Source organism: Phalacrocorax carbo, chromosome 7 (genome assembly GCF_963921805.1).
Source record: "Phalacrocorax carbo chromosome 7, bPhaCar2.1, whole genome shotgun sequence".
Classification (NCBI taxonomy): domain Eukaryota; kingdom Metazoa; phylum Chordata; class Aves; order Suliformes; family Phalacrocoracidae; genus Phalacrocorax; species Phalacrocorax carbo.
Window position 1 is genome coordinate 36,195,423 of NC_087519.1, and position 22,702 is coordinate 36,218,124.

A 22,702-nucleotide genomic window follows, 5' to 3' on the forward strand; every position below is an offset into this window, starting at 1 on the left:
CACTGTGGCCGCGCACCCACACTGGCCCTGTCCCTGAGCACAGAGGGCACCACTTCCCCACTCCTCCTGCCAGGTCTAGCCCTCCTGCAGAAACACCCACCCAGCTGCTTGTGCCAGGAGCAGGGCCCTTGGCTGGCTAGACTGACACGGGGTCTCTGCACTGGCACTTGGCAGCCCGGCACACTGTCAGTGCCGAGCGTGCGCTTGGCTCTGCTCCTCCGCCAGCACGGCATGCCTGAGCCCTTGCATGGCACTGCTGTGCCCTTATTAGGGCAGCCAGTACAGGGTCAGCCCTCAGAGAGGTGCTGGCAGCCCTGTTCTGTAACTTGCTTCCCCATGGTCCGGCATAGGTTGCCTTCCCCGGGAGCAGTCCCAGCGCAGGGGTCTGGGAAGCACCACGGCATCTTGGAGAGGTCTTGTGGCTGTGCCAAGCTGTGTTGGGCCCCTGCTGGCAGTAGCTGATGCTGTGGGGAAAGGGAGTGGAGAGGATGGCAATTTGCACATTCCCTGGGCAGGCAGTGCCTCGGGACCAGGCAAAGGCTGCCCCATCAGTGCCCAGCCGCATCCTGTGCCCTGGCCCTTCTGGTGTCCTTGTCATGAGTCCCCCCTGCATTACCCGCTTGGTGGAGGGCTCCCTTCCTTCTCTCCTTTTATTTTTGCCAGATGCCCCTAGTTTGTGTTTTTTGAGAAACAGCAAATAGCTACTGCCTAATAACCACCTCTGCGCTCCTCCTGGTTGCAAACAAGAGCTGGTAGTCAGTTTGTCCTTCCTGTTGTAGATGCTGCCCCCTGACCCTCTCCTGACTGGAGAGCTGGCACCACGAGGGGTTTTCCTCGCTCTCCCTGGTGCCATATCTGCTGGTGGCACTGGCAGCCTGCAATGGGACTGCATTTATATTTGTTCTATGTGTGCAGCCTGGGCGAGAGGCAGGCTCGCCGGCTGGGCTGGGATCTTGGCAAACAGCAAGGCGGGTCAGAGAGCCCACATGTCCTGAATGTGCTTGTTTATCTGTGCCATGGTGGCAGTCGCAGCCTGTGCTCCTGGCCTGTCTGTGGGTGCTGTCTCAAGCTGCTGGCGGGTCTCCCTGTGGTGGGACATGGGAGGAAGGTATTTACCTCCAGCCGGGCTTCATCCAGAACCCTGTGACACGTGAACATTTCCTTCCTCCTCTATACTTCCTCCCTGGCTGGGTCAGCCTGTGGTTTTCCTGGGGTGGAAGGAAAGAAGCTGAAACTGCCTCTCGCTTCTGGGGCTGAGCCATGGTGCCTGGCACAGCTGAGCTGCCCCAGCATGTCCTGTACCCAGCCGTCAAGCAAGTGGCTCCCAGCCTGCCACCAGCTCTGGGGGCTGGAGAGCCATAGGTCTCCGTCCTGCATATTGGGGCTAGGTGGGCTGAGGGACAGCCCCTGGGGAGCTGTGTAGGGCCTGGGATGGGGCCATGCCTGTAGCTGGGGAGGGGGATGCCCTCAGGAGGGAGGCATTTTGGAGCTGGTCCTGGGGTCTGCTTGGAGCAGGCACTGGAGTCCCTCTGAGCAGACCAGGGTCTGCAGGGGGCTGTTGGCCCAGAACCCCCCTGGCCAGGAGAGGGGCCAGAGGACCCCAGTGGTGCTTGCTCACCTCCAAACAGCCTACAGGGCCATCCTGGAGTGGGGGTTGCAGAGCCAGCCGCCCACAGAGGGGCCATTGGCACCAGCCCCAGAGCATGTCATCTACTCAGTCCTTGCGTTTCACTCCTGATTTTTGCGCGTGGTGTTTGTGTGGAGCTGTGCGGCTCTGCCTGGGATTGGAGACAGCTGCCTGCAATTGCAGTTCTTCCCAGACAAGCGTCTTGCTCCCCCAAGGCTGGGGCTGGGGCTGTTTGGGGAATGCTGCCGGGGTGGTTTGTCTTGTAGTCTGCTCCAGGAATGTTGGCCAGACGGTCAAATTCTTCTCCCCTCTTGTAAAATGAGTGATGTGGGGCGTCTCTGGGAGAGCAGCCTGCCAGTCCCTCCTCCTCTGGATAAACCTGCCTGGCCCGCACCGCCCTGTCATGGGAACGGGCCCTTTCAACCCCAGCCACAGTAAATACGCGCCCTGCCAAAGCAGAGGGGGAGGGCGTGGATGGGGGCACCCAGTCTCCCTCCTCTGGTACCCCCTTGCACTGTCTTGGAGGCATGGCTGGCCACGCTGGTGGCTGGGGTGGCAGCCTGTCCCCCCCTTGCCACCTGGCCGGCTCCTCATCCTGCTGCTTCCCCACTCCAGCACAGCTCTCCGGGGACACCTCGCTCTTCCTGTTCTCCTGACAGGAGAAGAGAAATCTGGAGTCTGTCTGCGCCGCTCCCCCCTCCTCCCACCAAGTCTCACCCCCCAAGTTGCTGTTTTCTGCAGAAATGTCAGCCTCAGCTCTCCTCTCCCCCATTCCTCCTGGTTTTTTTCCCTCTAATCTTGGCCTTCGTCTCCAATTACTTCTTTCTCTCCTCCCTCTCCCTCCAGAGACCCTGATGGACACGAAGTGGGTGACCTCTGAGTTGGCATGGACAACTCATCCGGAGACAGGGGTAAGTCTGGAGCCAGCCCTGGTCCTGACCTCCAAAGGGCACAGCCGGCCCTGGCCCCATGGGAATCAGGGCTGCTTGCCAGAGCCTTCATGGAGCTGGCTGCATCTTGCCTCTTCCCTCCCGTGCTTATCCTCTTGCCTCGTGAAACTGTCTCCTCCTGACTCCATGCTGGCAGAGCAGGAGCACCATGGTCCCTGGCCCAGGTTGCTCTTAGTCACCTTGATGACCAGGAGGGTTGGGACAGGTGGAGGCGCAGCTGCTTCTCCTCCCTGTTGACTGTTGCCCAGTCCCCCCAGTGCCATTCGCAATGTGTCTGTGGTACTGATCTCCCCAGCTGGGGGTCTAACCTGCTCCCCTCTCACTCACAGTGGGAAGAAGTCAGCGGTTACGATGAGGCCATGAACCCCATCCGCACGTACCAGGTGTGCAATGTGCGGGAGGCCAGCCAGAACAACTGGCTTCGCACCAAGTTCATCCAGCGCCAGGATGTCCAGCGCGTCTATGTGGAGCTGAAGTTCACCGTGCGGGACTGCAACAGCATCCCCAACATCCCTGGCTCCTGCAAAGAGACCTTCAACCTCTTCTATTATGAATCGGATACAGATTCTGCCTCTGCAAACAGCCCTTTCTGGATGGAGAACCCCTATATCAAAGTGGATACAATTGCTCCGGATGAGAGCTTCTCCAAATTGGAGTCTGGCCGTGTGAACACCAAGGTGCGCAGCTTTGGCCCTCTCTCAAAAAATGGTTTTTACCTGGCCTTCCAGGACCTGGGAGCCTGCATGTCCCTCATCTCCGTCCGGGCTTTCTACAAGAAATGCTCCAACACCATTGCTGGCTTTGCTATCTTCCCGGAGACTTTAACAGGAGCCGAGCCCACCTCTCTGGTCATTGCACCAGGCACCTGCATTCCCAATGCAGTGGAGGTATCTGTACCCCTGAAGCTGTACTGCAATGGCGATGGCGAGTGGATGGTACCTGTGGGAGCGTGTACATGTGCCGCTGGATATGAGCCAGCCATGAAGGATACCCAGTGCCAAGGTATGTGCATGGTGGAGTGACTGTGGCTCTTGTCCCCACACACATGTTAATGCAGAGGAGGTGTTTTTGCATTGAGCTCCGTCTGTTTTCATAGGCTTAGGAGCAGGGCAGGCTCCCGGGGTGGGGGAGCAGGGTGGTATCTCAGAGGACTGGTCTGCAGTTTGACTTGGCATCTGGAAGCCTTAAAGCCTTTGTGGTCTGGAATGGCACGGTGCCTGCTGTGACACGCTGGTTAGCATCCGCCGGTGCTACCCTCTGTGGGATGCATCTCCTCGCCAGGAGCTGTGGCTCAAGGCATGGTCCTCAGCAGGGATCCAGCATGTTTAAGCTCCTGAGCATTACCAAAGCCTCCCTTTTGGCCCTGCTATCATGTCCAGCATCTCCCCTCTCTCTCTCCTGAAGCGCTTTTGGCTGGGGCAAGTGATTGTTCCTGACAAGTGTGATTTCACGCTGCTTGTGTGGAAGCACTCAAAAACGTCGGTGGTGAGCGGGGCCCCACTGCACTGGCCTCAGGAGAAGCCATGCGGATGCATGTTCCCGCTGCCAGCGCTGAGGGCTTGCAGCAGGGAGGGTGGGGAGCAGCACAAAGGCAGGGGAGCTGGAGCTGCCCATCCCTGCTCAGAGAGGAGGGAAGAGCATCCTGCACACACAGATATTGGGCGTGGAGGGCCACCCCGGGTAGCAGGATAGCCCTGTGTGAGTTCTGCAGCTGCCGTACTCTCCCACGACAACTTTGATGTTGCTGTTTCTCCCCAGTTTGGGTCTGTTGAAAAGGGAAAATCCACCTGGATGGATGTTGCTTTTTCTTAGCATGATTTTGTCCTTGGGAGCCATCTCCAGCATGCAGAACCCTGCCCTGGGATGGTTTGGGTTTAGGGCAGAAAGGTTGCTCCTTCCCTTGGCTGGAGGCGTGCAGGGAGTGGGATGCCAGCTGGGCCCCCAGCACTGGATGCCTCATGCTCGCCGATGACGGGATGTTTGGCGCCAGCCCTTTGCTCTTGGCAGAGGCGATGCAATCTGGGACAGCCCGTGACGTGGGGATTGGGCCAGGCCAGCCTCTCCGCTGTCAGCCGTGCTGCTACAGCTGGTCAAGGGAGAGCACAGCCTAGCTGGGGCTGTGGCTCTGCTGGAGGACCAGAGCCTCCGGCACTCTTGGTGCCAGCAGAGCCCCAACTTCGGGAGGGCAGGTTGCTTGTTGTCTCAACCTCCTGCATCAGTCTTGTGAGCAGCCGATCTGGCTCCTCCTGGGGCAGACGGACACCAGTGCTGGCATCCATTGCTGGGCAAGGAGCCCACGCTTAAAAACGTACGCTGGCATCCATGCTCCTAGGGAGCTGGTTTCCTTCTTGCTTGGGCTGGGACATCTTAGACCATACAGGGTGCTTGCTCTTTCCCAGCAGGGTTTGGGCACAAGGTGACACAGTTCCCAGCCAGGATCTGGGCTGGCCGAGCTGGGGCATCCTGAGGCCGGACCAACGACTCCTCAGGGTATGCTGCAGCCTGGGACGAGGTCTGCTCTCCACATCCCCCCAGCCAGGCAGACACCCATGCGGCAGCTCTCCCAGTGCCTTTAATTTCTCCCAACACGCCCTGGCTTCTTCCCCAGCACACAGGGAAGCCACACTGAGCTGTGGGCACGTCTCCATCCGGCAGCCTGCCCTCTTGCTGGGCAGAAGCGGCAGTGTCCTCACGTTTCTCTGGGAAAGTTGTGCTGCGCTTGTAGGATCAGATTTTCTGCCATATGATCGTGTGTTTTAAGTGGAAACAGCTGAAGAAGGGCTGGGAGAAGCCGGAGCCACAATTCCCTTTTTTGCGCTCGGCTGGATGTTCCCTTACCCTGTTTCGGCAGCTCGGCACTGCAGAAAAGGGTCCCTGCCCCCGCAGCATGGGGAGCAGTGCAGATGTGGCCCTGCAGAGCTGGGGTTAGGTGCTCCCGCCCCGGGGAGCCACTGAGGCTTCACCACACAGTCAAGGAGCACTCCGGAGTGCCAGATGGCATTTTAATAAATAACAATACCCAGTTACTGCTTAGATGGGATAAGCCCTGTTGTAAATCTCCCCCTTTCCCCAGACTTTCAGTGGCCTTTGAAGATCTCCTCCTCCTCCTCCCCTTTCTCCTCCTCCTTCTCCGCTTTATCTCCATCCAGAGCCAGGATTAGACCCTGCATTCAGACCTGTTACAATGCAGCTTGTATCCTGGTCCCTCGGGAGCCGAGGGCTCATCCCGCCCGGCTGAAGGCAGTTTCTTTGGCATGCTTTGTAATGTGATACGCCAGGCTGGTATCTGGCGCTCTAGTCCTGAGTTGCCACAGCATTGATTTGGCATCTCATTCTCAGCCTCATTATCTTTATTTAATTAGCACACGGCCCTTCTGGGGTTGTGCCGCTTCCCACACGCTTCCCGCCATGCAGAGCTTCAGAGGCAGCTCTCCCTGGAGGAAAAGGAGCTGTTGGCCAGGGAGAGGGACGAAGGCTCCCACGTGTCTCTGCAGGGAGGGGTACGCTGCCTTTGCCCCCTTGGACCCTGAGCCCTGCAGCCCCCCTCCCTGCACCTTTTGGTTTGCAAGCACCCAAACTGTTCATGGGATTTGGTGTCAAGGTGCTCCCCATGTTGCACAGGCAGACAGTGGGAGTCTCCTTCAAGCAGCGCAGGGGTCCCGGTACAGAGCAGCTCAATGTGCAGCACCTCCCCAGAAATGTTCCTGGGCATGTGCTCCCTGCACTGGATTCACTGGGGTTTGGACCCCTCATCTTCCTAGCTTCAGTCAAAGACAGAAAGATCTGGGGTCTGGGTGGCCTCCATGCCAGGGCTAGCAGCGAGCCCTCTCCTCACACGGCCCTCCAAGTCTGGGGCAGGTCTGGGGAGGGGCCATGGTGCCCCCAGAGCCTACGCCCCACTTGGGAGGGGAAACAAGGCTGTGTGGTGCAGTCAATGGACACCCAAACCATTAAAGTACATGGGGAGGCAGCATGCAGTGTGACGCCACACTCTGCTTGGACCCATTTCTCAGCCTTTTTTATGTCCCTTTTGTGATGGCACTAGGTGCTTTATGTTTGGGTGCAGTCAGTAGGTGATAGCAGGTCAGGCTGGGGCCAAAATCTGAATTTTTGTGAAAATAAATTTCCCTTGCAATCAGTGACTAATGGAAACACCAACCTGAATTAAAAAAAAAATGCCAAGCAAGCATTGCACTTGCCAACTGTTTGCAGCTTTGCATTGCAACACGGGCTTGCTGCATGAAACCCAGGAAGTGAAACTGCCTGCTATTAATTGCCTGGGCTTCCAGATCAAAGGCAGCTCAGCAGCGCAGGCAGGAGAGAGCAGCCGGTTTACAGCCAGGCAGCTCTACAATGGTTACTTGTAACACGGTCGAGGAAATCTGCCCTGCCATCCTGCCTGTGACCTGCTGTGGCTGGAGAAGCAGCTTTGCTTATTGAAAAAAAAAAAAATTTCCTTAAAAAAAAAAAAAATTGTTTCCCGCCTCTTCTTTGGATGCCACTGTTCAAGCCCCCAAGGGCTTTTTCCCTTCTCTCCCCTTCAAATTTACTCCATTCACTTTTGGATTGTGCTAGCATGAAATATTTCCACCCAAAGGGTGGTTTTTATTTTTTTTTTTTTTTCCAAATCAAGTGCCTTTTAAGAGAGACTTAAAAAGAGAGTTACCGCCTCGGCTGTAGCCAGGCTGTTGCTTCCACAGCTCTAATCCATCTGCAGCCGCTTACGAAAGTGGGAAAGGAGCGAGCCGTGCAGGTTCATAAAGCACAGATCGTCCCAGGCAAACTCGATTGCTGCCTTTAAAGAAATTACAGGGTTGCTGGACAAAGGGATGTGATAGGTTTAATTTATCTAGGCTCAAGCGAGGCATTCTGCTTCAGTCCTACAGGGAGAGAAATAGCTGGAAGGATTCTGCCCAGGCTGGAATAATGTTGTGTGGATGGGAAAGCAGTCAAGACCTGAAGTAGGGTAGTTTGGGTCTGGTACTTCCCGATGTGCCATGGGCAATCCCTCCCTCCCTTTCCCAAGGGAGGGGACCCCAAAGTTTTGGGGATGCACGCGGGGTTTGTTGCTGCTTGCCTGCATCCCGTGCAGTAATGGAGGCTGCCTGCGGGATGAGTCACTGCTCTCTGCTGCTGCCAGGAGGGTTTTATTTCAGTGGTTTTTTTTGGCTCCCTCCCTTGGACTTTATTCACTGGGGTGGAGGTTGTATTTGGGAAGAGTGCCGTCCTCTTCCCCTAGCCCTGTGCTGCAGCTCTTCAAGGCAGGATCAGGCCCTGGAGGTGGGTGACTGATTAAAAACCCGGAGGAGCTGCCCGAAGCAGACGGATGGCTGGTGGTGGGTGCCATGTCATGCTGTGCTGGGTGTGCGATGCTTCATAGAGGGTGCAGGGGCAGTTTTGCAGCAACCCCCGGGCTGTGTTACTGCCCCCTCTCCCTCCCACACCGTACATAAATCCCCTCTGCAGTCAACCCCCACTGTCAGGCTAGGCTGCGTCTCCCTCCCATCAAACCAGCTGCTCCTCTTCAGACTGGGGAGCTCCGCTTCAGTTCCCTGACCTGTTATCCTGTGGCTGTCAGTGACTGTCATGTTCTACCCAGAGGTGGCCGCAGCCCAGCACCAGGAGATGTGATCTGTGTGCAGGGGTTCAGGGTTGTTATTTTATTTGAGGGCACTTCAGCAGGAAAAGTGTTTATGCAAACCTCTTGGTGGGGAGAGGGGAGCCTGGATCCCCGGCTCCAGCTGGATGGAGTCACGTTCCTGGTCCAGAGCTCCTGGGCTTGTTCCCCGGTGTGCCGGCCAAGACAGTGGTTGTTGTACAGGCAGTTTCTTGCAGAGAAGAGATGACACAGCGGCTTATCCACTAGGGACCTGGGATCAACTTTCAGCTCAGTTACAGCCTTCAAATGTGGTGGCTGAGAGCTGTCACACTGCCACCAAGGTCTTTATGCTCTGATTTATTAAACTGAGTTGGAAACTTAAACACTGGAGTGCATCTGGGCCTCAGTCCCTCTCCTGCTCTTCCCCTGCTTAACAGGGCTGGTATGTGGCTCATTTCCCTCCTGCTGGGGTGGCATGAGGGTGTGAAGAAGTTACCTTCATTCCTTGTGCCTGCGCTGGGCACTCCTGTGGGATGGCAGGCAGCTGCCCAAGGACAGCTCTGCCTGTCCCTTTCTCCTGTGCCCGGGAGCTCGGGAGGTCACTGTGCCCTCTGTGCCCATAACCCACAGGACACCTGCTGTCACTGAGCGTGCAGGAGGCCAAGCACCATCAGCTCTCCTGCATCCTTTGCAGAGCACCTCGCTGTCCCCGGCTGCCATGCTGCGCTTGGACTATTGGCTTCACACAAGCTTTGGTTGCTCCAGCTTTGCTTTCCCCCCAACAGGCCTGTTATTTCAGGGGGTATTGTCCCTGATGGATCTGGGCTCCTGTCCATAACCAAAGCATGTCTGGCAGCTTTCTGAGCCCAGAGTGTTCCTGTCCAAGAGGTTTCAGTCATATCTCATTCCTCAGCAATCTGGTTCCGTGTGTGTGAATCCGCATCCACCCAGTCTGAACCGCCCAGGACTCTGGCTGGGGTGGGTCTGCCCGTGCCAGGGCTGCTCTGCTACCTCTGAGCATCTGCTGTGCATGTCTTTTTGCAGGTGAGGGTGGCCCAGACTGGGGGGACAGAAGCCCTGGCCAGCAGGTCCAGGGCTTCCATCACTCGCAGAGGAGCAGGTCTGTGCACTCCTTTGCCCTCCAGCCTGTGCAGTTGGGATGGGCTAAGCTTTCAGTTCCAAAGGGAAGGCCCAGAGGCTGGGTGAACTCAGGGTAAAGAGCTGGAGCGAGTCAAGCCATGTGGTCAGTCCTGTTGTGACCAAAGAGGAGTCTCCTTGCCAGAAGGCTGGTGCCCTGGGAGCGGGAAGCAGCTCCTGCTGCCCATTCAGGCAGGGGAGCTGGAGAGCGCACGGTCTGCAGGCCCCCTCCTCACCAACGGGGTGCATGCCCCTGTGATGGGACTGTTTGCGCATCCCCCTGCCCAGCAGCACTGCAGTGGAGCAGAGCTTCTCCTCTGGGGCTGCTGCCTCTCAGTGCCTGGGCAAACCAGGGGGCCAGGATGGCACCCTGGAGCTGTGTGTGGTTCCCCACAGGGCCAGCCCAGCAGCACATGACTCAGCAACACTCCACGCCCCACACATGGGGCTGCAACCAGCCGGAAAACTTCCACAGAGGGTGTTGGGAGATGCCTCATAGCAGGAAGCTTCCACTTGCCACAGCCCGGTGAAGCACCAGGAAACCTTCTCCTGTTTACCTGGTGATGTGTGACAGGCATGGGAGGTGGGACAGGGCTGCTGAGAGTGTTACGCAACCTCGGGAGCTGTCCTAATCCCAGCAGAGCGAGGAGGATGTGTCCTCCTCTGGGGCCATTGGTGCTGATGCTGCCCCAACCATGGCAAACAGTGATGCCAGAGCCCGCACCAGCAGGTCTCTCTCACTGCTTTGGCCAGCTGTGAATGCAGAGCGCGGGACCCGCTTGCTTAGGGCAGCACTGTGATAAATCAAGCTATTTCGAGGTGTGGGTAGGGTTCCCGAGTCAGCTCTGCCCTTTGGCTCAAATGCCGTTAATCCTTTCACGTGCCCCTCATTATGACTAAATGCCCTGCAGTGCCAGCCGGGCAGGATCCCAGGACTTGTGGCTCCTTGAAGGACCCTGATCAGAAGCAGGGGTAGGAGGTGGCAGTGATGCCAAAGCAGCTCTTTAGCTGAGGACCTGCAGGAATGTTTTAATCTCACTCGGCACTCGACTTGAGCCAGCCTTGGGAAGTGCTACCGCCCAGGGGCTGAGAAGTGGCTGAAGAGCCTGAGGCAGAGGGTTTGGGGCTGAGTGGCTGCATTTGGGGCTGCAGAGGCCTCTGCAGGGGCTGCTGCAGGAAGGGCTGAGGGTTCCTTTCCTTCCCAGACTGATTTCCTCAGAGAACGGATCACTGACCCTATGGAGGGTGCTAGGCATGGAAACCAGCTGGGGAAGGGGGAGCCAATGTGCACAGAACTGGGGAAGTACAGTGAAGAAACAAAACTGGGGACATGCTCACCTGGCTGGACCTGCCCTGATCCCCATACAGCTGCTGGTGACTGGCTCTTCCCCTCTCTGGCTGCCCTGGGTCTGCTGCCAGAGCACAGCATCTCCTGGGTAGAGCTGTGCCTGAGCTGGTGGGTGCCCCTTCCCTGTACCAGCAGCCCACTCTTGCCCGCCCTGCCCAGCCAGGCACACCATGTCCCTGGGCATGGCTGACAGCGGTGGGAAGGCTTGTAGGTGGTCTGTGGTCCTCAAGCCACTGATAGGAGATTTGGCAGGGAGCAAGGAAGGGTCTGCCCAGCCTTGGAGGGAACAGTGGATATCTTCTGGGTGCACTTTATAACTGAGGTCTGTTTTCCCTTCCTCTAGCTTGTGGCCCGGGAACCTTCAAATCTAAGCAGGGGGAAGGTCCCTGCTCTCCCTGCCCTCCTAATAGCCGGACCACCTCCGGAGCAGCAACGGTCTGCACATGTCGAAATGGTTTTTTCCGTGCGGACACAGACCCCACAGACAGTGCCTGCACCAGTGAGTCCTGTCCTGGGCAAGGAGGGGAGGCGAGGGGAGGGAGGTGTGGAGGCAGCAGGGGTCTGCACCCATGGTAGGGGAGATTATGCTGTGCTCACGCTGGAGGTGAGCCTGGCTGGAGGTGAGCCTGGCCATCCCTGACCCCCTCATTCCCCCCGTAGGTGTCCCCTCCGCACCCCGCAGCGTCATCTCCAACGTGAACGAGACATCACTGGTGCTAGAGTGGAGTGAGCCGCAGGACACAGGTGGGCGGGATGACCTGCTCTACAACATCATCTGCAAGAAGTGCAGCGTGGAGCGGCGCTTGTGCACCCGCTGCGACGACAACGTGGAGTTCGTGCCGCGCCAGCTTGGCCTCACTGAGCGTCGCATCTACATCAGCAACCTGATGGCCCACACCCAATACACCTTTGAGATCCAGGCCGTGAATGGCATCTCCAGCAAGAGCCCTTACCCTCCCCGTTTCGCCTCTGTCAACATCACCACCAACCAGGCAGGTCAGTGGAGCTGCCGGAGAGCAGCGGCTGGCTCTCTTCCGCAGAGCAGAGTGGGGATTTCTTGCTGACAGCCTTGGAGGCTGCAATCCTTTGTGCTGCCGTGTTACTGGCTCTCTGCGCCTGCATCTAATCCCCTGGGTAAATTCTCCTCTCCGTTTAATGCATATCCCTGGAGGAGATGAGCTCAGAACATGTGCAAGTGGAGAAGGGCAGGGTTGGCAGATGCTCCAGCGAGCTCTGGATCTCCTAGACCTACCCCAGAGATGTTGTGCCTGCTGCGAAGGGAAGAGGAAGGAAATGAGATTTCTCCCCTGTGGGCCTGGGAAGACTCAGCACCAGCCCAAACCTTCGCAGACAGCTGAGTGCTCTGCTGTTCCCTCCTTTCTCCTGCTCTGGCCCGGCTCCAGCGTGCTGGTAATCTCCAGCCGCTGCGCTCTGATCTGATTTCACGGGTCTCATCGGTGGGGTGGAGCACAGAGCTGCTGGCAAGTGGAGGAGGGGAACAGCCCCGGTTTGGGCTGGCAGGGCCCTTCCCCAGATCAGTTTGCAGCTAGGCGTGGGGTGAAGCATTACCTCGGTACTATTTCTGAGGCTCCCTGTGGTCCCTTATCACATTAGCTGCAAGATGGTGAGACCAGACCTCCCTACGGAGACTTGTAGGAGGCCAGTGGAAGCCCACCGAGGTTACCTGAGCAGGTCCCAGGCAGAGAGTCCCCTACATCGATGTGGGATGGTGGGGAGGGGAGCCTGACACAGGTGACTTATTCCTCCCCTGCCCTCTTTCCTAGCCCCATCTGCTGTGCCTACGATGCACCTGCACAGCAGCACCGGGAACAGCATGACGCTGTCATGGACTCCCCCGGAGAGACCCAACGGCATCATTCTTGACTATGAGATCAAGTACTCCGAGAAGGTAAAGCAGGAGGCAGAGCAGCCTTTTCCCTCCTCCAGCCCTTCTGGCTGGCCATCAGCACCATGGCAAAGGGGGTTCTTGCAGAGATAGTGCCTAGGGGATGTGGGAGCCAGCAAAGAGGGGGTTGCTTCACAGAGGTGACACCTACATGTCTCCCCTACAGCAAGGCCAGAGCGATGGCATCGCCAACACAGTCACCAGCCAGAAGAACTCAGTGCGGCTGGACGGCCTGAAGGCCAATGCTCGGTACATGGTGCAGGTCCGGGCACGCACAGTGGCTGGATACGGCCGCTACAGCCTCCCCACAGAGTTTCAGACAACTGCAGAGGACGGTAGGTACCAGGACTGGGCTGCCTCCATCCCCCAGCCCTGTTATGCCTGCTCCTTCCCCAGCTTGACTCTGATTCCTGCCTCTTCCTCTGTCAGGGTCCACCAGCAAGACTTTCCAGGAGCTGCCGCTAATCGTGGGTTCAGCCACTGCAGGGCTGCTGTTCGTCATCGTTGTGGTGATCATCGCTATAGTCTGCTTCAGGTACTGGTTTTGCAGGGAAGGCGGGGTCAGAGTTGGGTTTGGGGGTTGCTCGTGTCTGCCCCACAACTTTTCCCCTTGCCTGTGGTTACAGCTCTGGCAGCTCCAGTCTGAGAGCAAAAGACTGGGCCTGCTGCACGTGGGTACCAGAGCGTGGGTCCTGTGGGAGGACTGTGCATCTCTGCTTCCCTAGCACTAGCTGGGGCTCTGTACAGGCTCCTGCCATCCTCTCTCAGCACAATTAGGCCACCTTCTCCCATTGCACCACGGGCAGAGGGATGGCTTTGCTCACAAGCTGCCAGAGGGAAAGCTCTCTGGCATAGGCTGTCTGTGCTGGGATTTGCAAGGTGGCAGTGAATGTCTTTGCCCCATCAGGAAAGGGATGGTTACTGAACACCTCCTCTCGTCTCCTTTGGGCAGGAAGCAACGCAACAGCACAGACCCCGAGTACACAGAGAAGCTGCAGCAGTACGGTGAGTGTGAGAGCCCAACAAACGGGCTCTGCCTGCCCTCTCCCAATTCCTGCCCCGTGCACAAGCAAAAGGGCACCCTTCGCTAGCCAGGGACGGGGAGTGATGGGCTGACAGGTGGCCATGCTGGCTCTGCATCTGTCAGCTGTGTTGCATCCCTCCTGGTGATGACACATGTGCCCTTGCAGTTACCCCTGGGACAAAGGTCTACATTGACCCCTTCACCTATGAGGACCCCAACGAAGCCGTCCGGGAATTCGCCAAAGAGATCGACATCTCCTGTGTCAAAATTGAGGAGGTCATTGGAGCAGGTAAATCACGGGGTGGGGCACAGTAGCTTCTGAGTCGCCACTTCTCACCCTGCTGTGTGGCTCACCGTGCCTCCCCCTTCTCCCCTTCCCCACCCGCAGGAGAGTTTGGCGAGGTGTGCCGTGGGCGCCTGAAGCTGCCCGGCCGCCGCGAGATCTTCGTGGCCATCAAGACACTGAAGGTGGGCTACACGGAGCGGCAGCGGCGGGACTTCCTGAGCGAGGCCAGCATCATGGGCCAGTTTGACCACCCCAACATCATCCACCTGGAGGGTGTGGTGACCAAGAGCCGCCCTGTCATGATCATCACAGAGTTCATGGAGAACTGTGCACTCGACTCCTTCCTCCGGGTGAGCATCCTGCCCTGGGCTGGCGGCTGCAGCACATGGGGTACAGCAGCTCTGAGCCCTCCTTCTCCATCCTTCTGCACTGTTGTGCTGGCATCCCCAGGGCTAAGCTCTGCATAGACATCGTGGAGTGGGGGAAGAGGGCTGGCTCTAGGGAGGAGGAAGGTAGTGGGGTAGCACGTTGGGATCCTTTCTCAGTCAATTGGTTTGGGGTGTTGCAAACCCCTCTGATCTCTCCTCTGGCAGCTGAACGATGGGCAGTTCACAGTCATCCAGCTGGTGGGGATGCTGCGAGGCATTGCCGCTGGCATGAAGTACCTTTCAGAGATGAATTATGTGCACCGGGATCTGGCCGCCCGCAACATCCTGGTCAACAGTAACTTGGTCTGCAAAGTGTCTGACTTCGGGCTCTCTCGCTTTCTGGAGGATGACCCAGCTGACCCCACCTACACCAGCTCCCTGGTATGGGACACTCATGGGGGATCCACCAATCTGGGCATGGGGGAAGACACCTCAGTTTGTGCTAAATAATGGAGCTGTGTATCCGTGCAGGGGGGCAAGATTCCGATCAGATGGACAGCTCCTGAGGCCATTGCCTACCGCAAATTCACTTCAGCCAGCGACGTGTGGAGCTATGGCATCGTCATGTGGGAAGTGATGTCCTACGGGGAGCGACCCTACTGGGACATGTCCAACCAAGATGTAAGTGCTCTCTGGGGAGTGGGGAGCTATGGGCTGCCCGTGGGAGCCCAGGTGGCTCACAGCCTGCCTCTGCATGTCTCTCCACAGGTGATCAACGCAGTGGAGCAGGATTACCGCCTGCCACCCCCCATGGACTGCCCCACAGCGCTGCACCAGCTGATGCTGGACTGCTGGGTGCGGGACCGCAACCTGCGTCCCAAGTTTGCACAGATCGTCAATACGCTGGACAAGCTCATCCGCAATGCTGCCAGCTTGAAAGTCATTGCCAGCGTCCAGTCTGGGTCAGTGGCATCCCCACCTCCAGCCAGGACTTCCTCCAAGCCTGGGGAACCCTGGGGTGATTGGGACTAGAGATGTGGGAGGGCAGGGCTAAGAAATCTCTCCCACTTTTAGCTGCACCTCTCTGTCCCCTACTCCCTGTGACCTGTGGCTCTCTTGCCCCTTTAGCATCTCCCAGCCACTCCTGGACCGCACCGTCCCGGATTACACCACCTTCACCACTGTGGGAGACTGGCTGGATGCCATCAAAATGGGACGGTACAAGGAGAACTTTGTTAATGCTGGATTTGCCTCCTTCGACCTGGTGGCACAGATGACCGCGGAGTAAGTCCCTGCTTGCAGAGGAGGGAGAAGGCTGGGGCTGGGGCTGCTGCACATTGTCCTTTGTCCCTCGCCTCTCTGGCAGCCAGATTCTCCTGCCTAAGTATGTGGAGGGCTGAGTTGTGCATGGGGTTTTCTCGAGTGAGTTAAGGTCTGGGGTTCAGTATGCAGTCCCCTGTGGTGTTCAAGGGACACTGGAGCTTGGCAGAGGGCTGTAATGAAGATGGATGGGTCCCTTGGCAGCAGCTAGATGGGGCAGGGCCACGTGCTGGTATTGTTGCTGGCAGAGGGCTGAGTCTTCACCTTCTCCCTGCAGAGACCTGCTGAGGATAGGGGTGACGCTAGCAGGGCACCAGAAGAAGATCCTGAGCAGCATTCAGGACATGAGGCTGCAGATGAACCAGACGCTCCCGGTGCAGGTTTGACCACAGGGGACTCTGCATTGGAACGGACCGAGGGAACCTGCCAACTAGGTTCAGTTTGCGGTGCAGCCCGGCTTCCCGTTTCCCCCTTCACACGGCGCTCCTCTGCCTCGGACGGTCGCCTGGGACGGGACGGGATGGGCCACCCTTCCCTGGATCAGAGGCACTCGTGCCGAGAGGGAGCCCAGCTTTTCGTCCCGTGTCCTGGAGCGGCGAGGCAGCAACACATCTTCATATTGAAGATGGATTATGAGACAGAGATGGCACATCCTGCTTCCCGCCCTGTCTCGGTGCTCATCGGTTTGAAGAGTTGTTCTGCTTCTTGGATTTCTTTTCACCCCATTTTCCCCCCAAGTCCTCACTTCCCTCCCCTCCCTGAGGCCACAGACTGTTGACCCGTCCGCTGAGTCCGTCAGACACGTCCGAAGCCTTCCCTAACTCTGGTCCCCACGTGGAAGCAGCCGGGGGAGGCCAAGCCAGTGACGGGGCCGGGGCATATTGGCCCCAGACAATCACTCCTTTCCTCCAGCCCTGGCGGCCCCTCCACCCAAGGGTCTGCACTGGAACATGTCCAGAGGGAAGGCTTCGCTCCCTTTCTTGGCTTTGCACGCCAGAACCCAAACCCCATGAGATTTACTGTGCAGGGAGTTAGGCAAAAAAAAAAAAAGGAAAAAAAAAAAAGAAAAAAGATACCTATTAAAAAAATAAGAGGGAGCAGAAAGGGGAGGGAGGGAGACCAGGCACCCGGCTCCACATCTCTTACCCTCTTGGTTCTCCTGGCCAGCTCTGGACTGCAGAGCGAGGCCATCAGCACGTTTGCACAGGGACCCTCTGCCCCCGGACCAACGGCAGCTGCGCTCCCCCCCGAGGGGCCGGAGAGCATGGCTGGTGCGGGGGCTGCGCCGGGGGCTGAGGCCCAGCCTCCCCCAGCCTCCTCTTTTATGCAGAAGGAGTGGGTGCCGCCGGCACGGCCGCCCCACTCCTGACACACGCTGTGATTGCTGCCAAAAGACTCACCTACCTTTCCCTGAGGATTCACTGCAGCCCGGTTCCTCCAAGCCGAGGGAGAGACTCCCAGCGTGCCTGAGTGTGCGTGAGTGTGTGCATGCGTGCGTGGGTGTGTGCTGGCCGGCAGGACTGTGTGAGGCAATGGGCAGAATAAAGGCAATAAGAATTTTACCAGAGTTTCCTTTGCTCGATCGTGCTCTCCCTGCAACAGGCGCGGCTGCCTGCAGCTTCGCTGCCCACTGGGATCCTCCTCCCAGCTGGCCCCAGGCTGGCTCTGTGCCCCTCTCTACTCCCCTCTTCTCTTGTCGTGTATTTGGGTGGTCCCGCAGGGTCCCCTTCGGCACTGGTGCTGCCGCAGGGTTGGGCCAGGCAGCAATGCCATACCCACCCTGCAATGCCTGGGGACCCGGCGTGCTCCGCTGTGGGATGTGTAGGGTGGAGGTTACGAGTCCCAGGGCAAAGCCAGCTGTGAAACTCCATCTAATGCACTCAGAGATGCTCATTTTTTTTACCCCAATCCCCTCCTCAAGTCAAGCTGGAACTGCAGGAACTGTGTGAAAACCAAGCAGGGAGCAACCAAGCTCACCGCTCATCCCACTGCCAACAGGTCCCTGCAGTCCCAGGGCTTCTCTGCAGAGCCCGTCCTCCTTTGGTCTCCCCAGGCAGAGTCCAGCCCCGAGCAGGAGTGTTGCAACAGCTGCTGGCATCCCTGAATCACCACTCTTGCTCCTCACCGTGAGGTGGTAGCTACTGAGCCAGGTGGGAGAACAGCAGTAGGCGGCAAGGAGAATCCCAGGCTGCTGTCCCTGAGAGAGTAGGGCTAGGGTGTCCCCGTGCCTATGGCCCAGGGGGGATTGCTACCTAGTAGCCAAGTAGGACCCCCAGTTGCCCGTGATGGGGTTTTTCAGGTGTTAACGCCCCATCGGCTGCAGTACACCTTGCTGGCTCACTTACAGGGATGCTTCGCTGGCAGTGCAGAGGTGCAAGTAAGGGCTTCCCAAAAATGAGGAGATGCACCCTTGCACTCCCCGTGCTCAGCTCTGCTCCTCTCCTCCCTGGGCTGGCTGACCAGGTGCTATTTTTTCCTTTTCCTTGAAACTTGCCTGCCCTTGGGTTTCTCATTAACCCTGTCATCCTCCCCAGGGAAGAGTAAACAAGGCTGGGAGGGCATCTGGCAGCAGGTCCTGTGGTGGGGAATGGGCTCCCTGTACCCCACCTTCCCTCCTCCACAGGATGTATTGGGAATGCTGGCTGCCAGGGACACCACAGCCCGTTTCACTGGGATTTCCCAGCCCTGCCCACCCCAGCTTGCACCCCACCCTGGCTGCTCCCCTGACCCTGCCATAGGTGGGACCCCAAACGGCAGCGCTGGACAGATCTCCCTCTCCCAGGTCAGGCAAAGCAACCCAGCACTGGGAGGCTTTTAAGAGCAGGTGGCCAAATAGCTGTCAGAGCCCATTTTGGGCTTGCTAACCCTCTCAGCCCCCGCCAGCTGGAAGCACTGTGGGGCTCACGGGCTGCCCCTGCTGCCCTTGCTTCCCCAGTCCTGGTGCTGCAAGGATCCTGCTGCTGCAAGGTTCGGGGTCCCACTAGCCCTGGTGCATCCCAGGCATCCCAACCTCAACCCTCCATTCTGGCCTGGCTTTGCTTTGGCAGGGTTTCTACTCATTTCAGACTGCAAACCTGCAACAAACCCATTCTCCCAGCCTTTTCTGTGCCCACCCTGCTCCCATGGGGCAGGATGCTGTATCCCTGCAGCCAGGCCCAGATGTACCCCCAGCCTTGGCCCCCCACACTGCCCAGTTTGCACCCATGGCTGCACCCAGCAGCTCTTCACATGCTGTACCTGCCACCTCCCTTTTTATACAGATATGTATAGGGGGAAAGCTGTGTTCAATGGTGAAAAAGTAAACGCAACAGCGAGAAACAGCAGCAAGGGTAATTAATGCGAGCGTGCGTTTGTAAAAAATATTTTTTAACAGAAAGACTTTTTTCAATTAAATTATTTAAGGAATTTTATGGAGGTCTGCAGTGCCTGCGTGGTTCTTGGGAGGCTCTGGGTGGCGGGGAGCACTCACTGGGTGGGCATGGGTGTGTTTGGGCGCTTGTATGTGTAAAAGTGGGTCCATGGCAGTGACCAGGAGGCACTTGACCCCATGCGGGTGAAAGCCCAGCCCAAGCCTCCCCAAAGATGCTCCCTGCCACCTCCCAGGGCAGTCAGTGGGCAAGGACTTTTGGGGGACAGAGCAGGAGCAGGTGATATTCCCTAAACAGCCAGCCCTCGGGGGCTGCTGTGGGGACATCCTGGGGCAGTGGGGATGGGGATAGCATGGGGTGGCGGGGGTGGGGTGGGGGGGAAGGCAAGCCCTGCCTGCACTGTGCCTGCGCTTTGCCTGAGACCTGCAATTCCCCCCTCCAAGCCCGTGCAAAAGAGCCTTTTGTGCTGCTGGGTTTTTCCCCCCCTTTTAATTCCTAACCAGGAGATTAAGGGAAGACAAAGGCTACGATTGTTCCTGCACTGCAGAGAGCTGGAAAGTTCGGGGAGGGGGGGGCCTCTTTCCAGACAGGCCCAGAGGAGGGGGATGCAACCCAGGTGGAGGGGCCAGGACGGGGGAACACCGTGGGAGCAGCATTGGGGAGCCCAGTGGGTATGGCTGGAGTGACAGCACTCCTGGTGCTAAGGGGGGACCCTGGTGGGGTGGGGTGGGGGCTCAGGGCTCCAACAGGAGGGTGGCAGGCTTTCCCCAGCAGAGGAGGAGGAGGAAGGCTGGGGATGATGGGTTGGCCGGCTCGCTGGCTGCTTGGCGTTTTCCCTGCTAACTCTTGGCTGACACCTCAGTGACTTGGCAGGGAGAGGATCCCGCAGCCCCGTCAGCCCCCTGAGGCCGGCACAGCTGGAAGGGATCACAGCTCGGCATGGCTCAGCACAACACGGCCACGACCCAGCAGGCCAGCCCAGGGCAGGGGGTAGCAGGGGCAAGGGCATCCCCCCACAGTGCCCACTGTGCCTCATCCCCATTGCCACCCTGTGCCCACAGGATCGCCAGTGCAGGCATGCTGGGGCCACATCCTGCACCCATGCTCAGCCAGAGACAGGACAGACTCCAGCCAGGCAGGTCATTGCCTCGTGGCTGGAGCCAGGGGCATGCCACAGCCCGGGAAGGGGCTGTCCCCATGGTGCGAGGAACAGGACCCAAACAGTTTTCCCATGCTTGCAGGGAGCCACGAGACACCCACGAACGCCCCAGCTCTGCTCCTTCTGTTTCCCGTTAAGATTATTTATTGGTAATTTTTAAGACCACTTATATACTCTGTTCACGTGCCAGGACCCTACACAGCTTTTTCCCAGGGCTTTTTTTTTTTATATTTAAAAAAATTTGTTTTAATCATTTTCTTCCCACTCCTTCCTTCCAGTCTCCTTTGGTAGCTAGTGGGGGGCTTGCACATGGTGCAGTGCCTGTCCTCGGCTGCCGCTGCAGCCCATCCTCCCTGCCCACTGCTGCCAGGGCTGTGTCCTTGCCCCCTCAAGCAGGGCTGAGGGTTCCCACAGGGGGACCATGGGGGACAAGACCCCCCAAGTGGCACCCAGCATCTCTGTGCCAGAGCTGCCAGCCAGCCTGGGATGCTCCCAAAAAGGGGATCCAAGGGCCAGGGGCTAGGGGTTGCCTTGGGGAGCCGGAGACATCTCTCCCCCAGATGCTTGGGAGCTGACATCGTCTTTGGCAGCACGCAGCCAGCGAGTGAACGCACCCGCATTAATCACCCTGCGCCTGCCTGCCTTGTTCGAGGTGCAGAATCTGACCTGGCGCTGGATCCGGAGGCAAAAAGCAGCTTTGGGTTACTAAACAAGAACAGGGCAATGCCTTGACCCAATGTGGTGGTGTGATGTTGGGGAAAGGCTGAGTCCAGAGGGGAAATTTAGAGGCAAAGCCATGCTGGCCTCACTGGTAGGGCTGGGACTGGTGCCAGGGGCTGCATTGGTCCCCCCACCGGCCACCCTCGTTGGAAACGCTGGCTCCTTTGGAAACGAGTGGAGCAATGGGGCTGCTGCACAGCCAGGAGCAGTAGGTAGAGATGCTCCGGTCCCTGCCAGCTTGCCTCGCCCACGTTTCTCTGACTGTCACCCCTGCCCATCCCTGGGTGGCTGACTGGTGGGGACTACCCCTGCAGTGGGTATCGCTGCCCATGCCCCACATGGCAGCACCACCCACGCCCTGCCCACCCAGTCCCTCCTGCCACCCAAATCTGGCTTATCCCGGAGCAGCGCTCAGGGGAAACGGGGAGACCCCTTCCCACCACCTGCCCCGCTCCCCTCCACCGCTATAGCCCAACCAGCTGCTGAGCCCCCCTTATTGCCCCAGCTCCCACTTTGATCTCCCTCAAAGCTGGTGACAGTATCACCACGGGGCCAGAGGCCACCCCGGGTGTTAGACAGGTTCAGCCACACATTTCTGGCTAATGAGAAATTTCCTCTCCGGTGCTCGGCCAGGTTTTTTTTAGCTCTGGTATCGCTACCCCACCTCTGCCTCCACCAGGGTGCACTGAGTCACAGAGGCATGCAGGCCACCTCCCCGCACACGCGCTTCACCCACCTGGCCCAGGGCTTGCTGGGCCTTGGCAGTACCCCCTCCCCACCCCTTCCCCTGGGGATGGTGTGACCAGGAGCCCAGCAAAACCAAAACTGCGATGACCCATCCCAGTGCATGACGCTCCAGAGTGATGCCCTGAACCCGGGCACTGCCGTGAAGCTGGGGTGGATGGGCTGAGCCTGAGGAGGCGGTCAGCGCGGTTGTGGGTGGGGGGTACGGGTGCTGCACCCCACTGTGCCCCAGCCGCCCCAGCTGCCCCGGTCCGTGCTCGGGGGAACAGCAGCTCCAGGCAGCTGTGGAAGTTCAAAAGGAATGGAAAAAGCAGCAGTCCCTGCTCTGCATGAGGGTTTGGGCTCGGCTCCCCACCACCCGCAGCCTGCAGTCATTTCGTGCCATTAACGGGTTTCCTCACTCTGAACTTGCTAATGAGCCAGCGTGGGAAGCAGCAGGGACCAAGGGCCCCAAACTGGGACAGCGGAGGGGGCAAGCAGCTCTTCCTAGTATAGCATGGGGGTGGGGTAGAGGCACCCGCCATCCACCCTAATCCCCCATTGTGTCCTGCCTGCTCTTGGGGCTCCCAGGCAGGCCCCACTGACCCCCTGCACATTCCACCACCCCAGCAGCCCCATGCTGGTGCCCCAAGAGAAGGGTGCCCTGTGCCACTACCCACCAGGGTGGCTCAACCTCTGCCACCTCCCTCAGTGCATGTTTCCCCCATCCCACTGTCCCTATTGTCACCCAGGCGGGTAGCCAGGACTGCACCCCGGGAGGATGAAGCTGAAACCATGACCCATCCCTGGGGCGGTGAGTCAGGCTGTGCCAGGCAGCTTGTGCCAGAAAGCACCTTCCAGCACTGTCCCCATCCCCATCCCCATCCCTATCCCCATCCCCATCCTGCAATGTCACAGCACAGGAGGACCCCACAGGAACCACTGATGGAGAGGAGGGAGGCGAAAAGCTCCAGGGAAGTGGCGGGTGTTTCCGTCCACAGGCAAGCTTTGCAGGAAGGGAGGTGGGAGGATGAGCCAAGCCAGGGCAGGAGCACTGGGGCGGGATCGCTGAGGTGTTTGAGCTGGCGTCATCAGCCCTGTGCAAACAAACCTGTGGGGCCATGCAGGGATGGCGAAGAGCCAGGCAGAGGGATGGGGAGAGCCCAT

The 22,702-nt window shown here is 58.5% G+C and overlaps 1 protein-coding gene across 2 annotated transcripts in view; it reads left to right on the forward strand.

Moving 5' to 3' along the window:
* The window catches only part of EPHB3 (EPH receptor B3), a 30,126-nt gene extending 11,151 nt beyond the window's left edge, over positions 1-18,975 (forward strand). The window contains exons 2-16 of one of the 2 annotated variants that reach the window (XM_064457402.1): positions 2,474-2,538; positions 2,907-3,579; positions 11,005-11,160; positions 11,322-11,657; positions 12,446-12,570; positions 12,734-12,902; positions 12,997-13,102; positions 13,475-13,572; positions 13,758-13,880; positions 13,980-14,227; positions 14,471-14,686; positions 14,777-14,926; positions 15,014-15,207; positions 15,374-15,529; positions 15,843-18,975. In XM_064457402.1, the coding sequence (XP_064313472.1) occupies positions 2,474-2,538; positions 2,907-3,579; positions 11,005-11,160; positions 11,322-11,657; positions 12,446-12,570; positions 12,734-12,902; positions 12,997-13,102; positions 13,475-13,572; positions 13,758-13,880; positions 13,980-14,227; positions 14,471-14,686; positions 14,777-14,926; positions 15,014-15,207; positions 15,374-15,529; positions 15,843-15,951 (2,924 nt within the window). In that variant the 3' untranslated portion in view covers positions 15,952-18,975. The remainder of the gene's footprint in view (positions 1-2,473; positions 2,539-2,906; positions 3,580-11,004; positions 11,161-11,321; positions 11,658-12,445; positions 12,571-12,733; positions 12,903-12,996; positions 13,103-13,474; positions 13,573-13,757; positions 13,881-13,979; positions 14,228-14,470; positions 14,687-14,776; positions 14,927-15,013; positions 15,208-15,373; positions 15,530-15,842) is intronic. The other variant, XM_064457403.1, reaches the window with a different exon arrangement.
* The last annotated feature ends 3,727 nt before the right edge of the window (positions 18,976-22,702 follow it).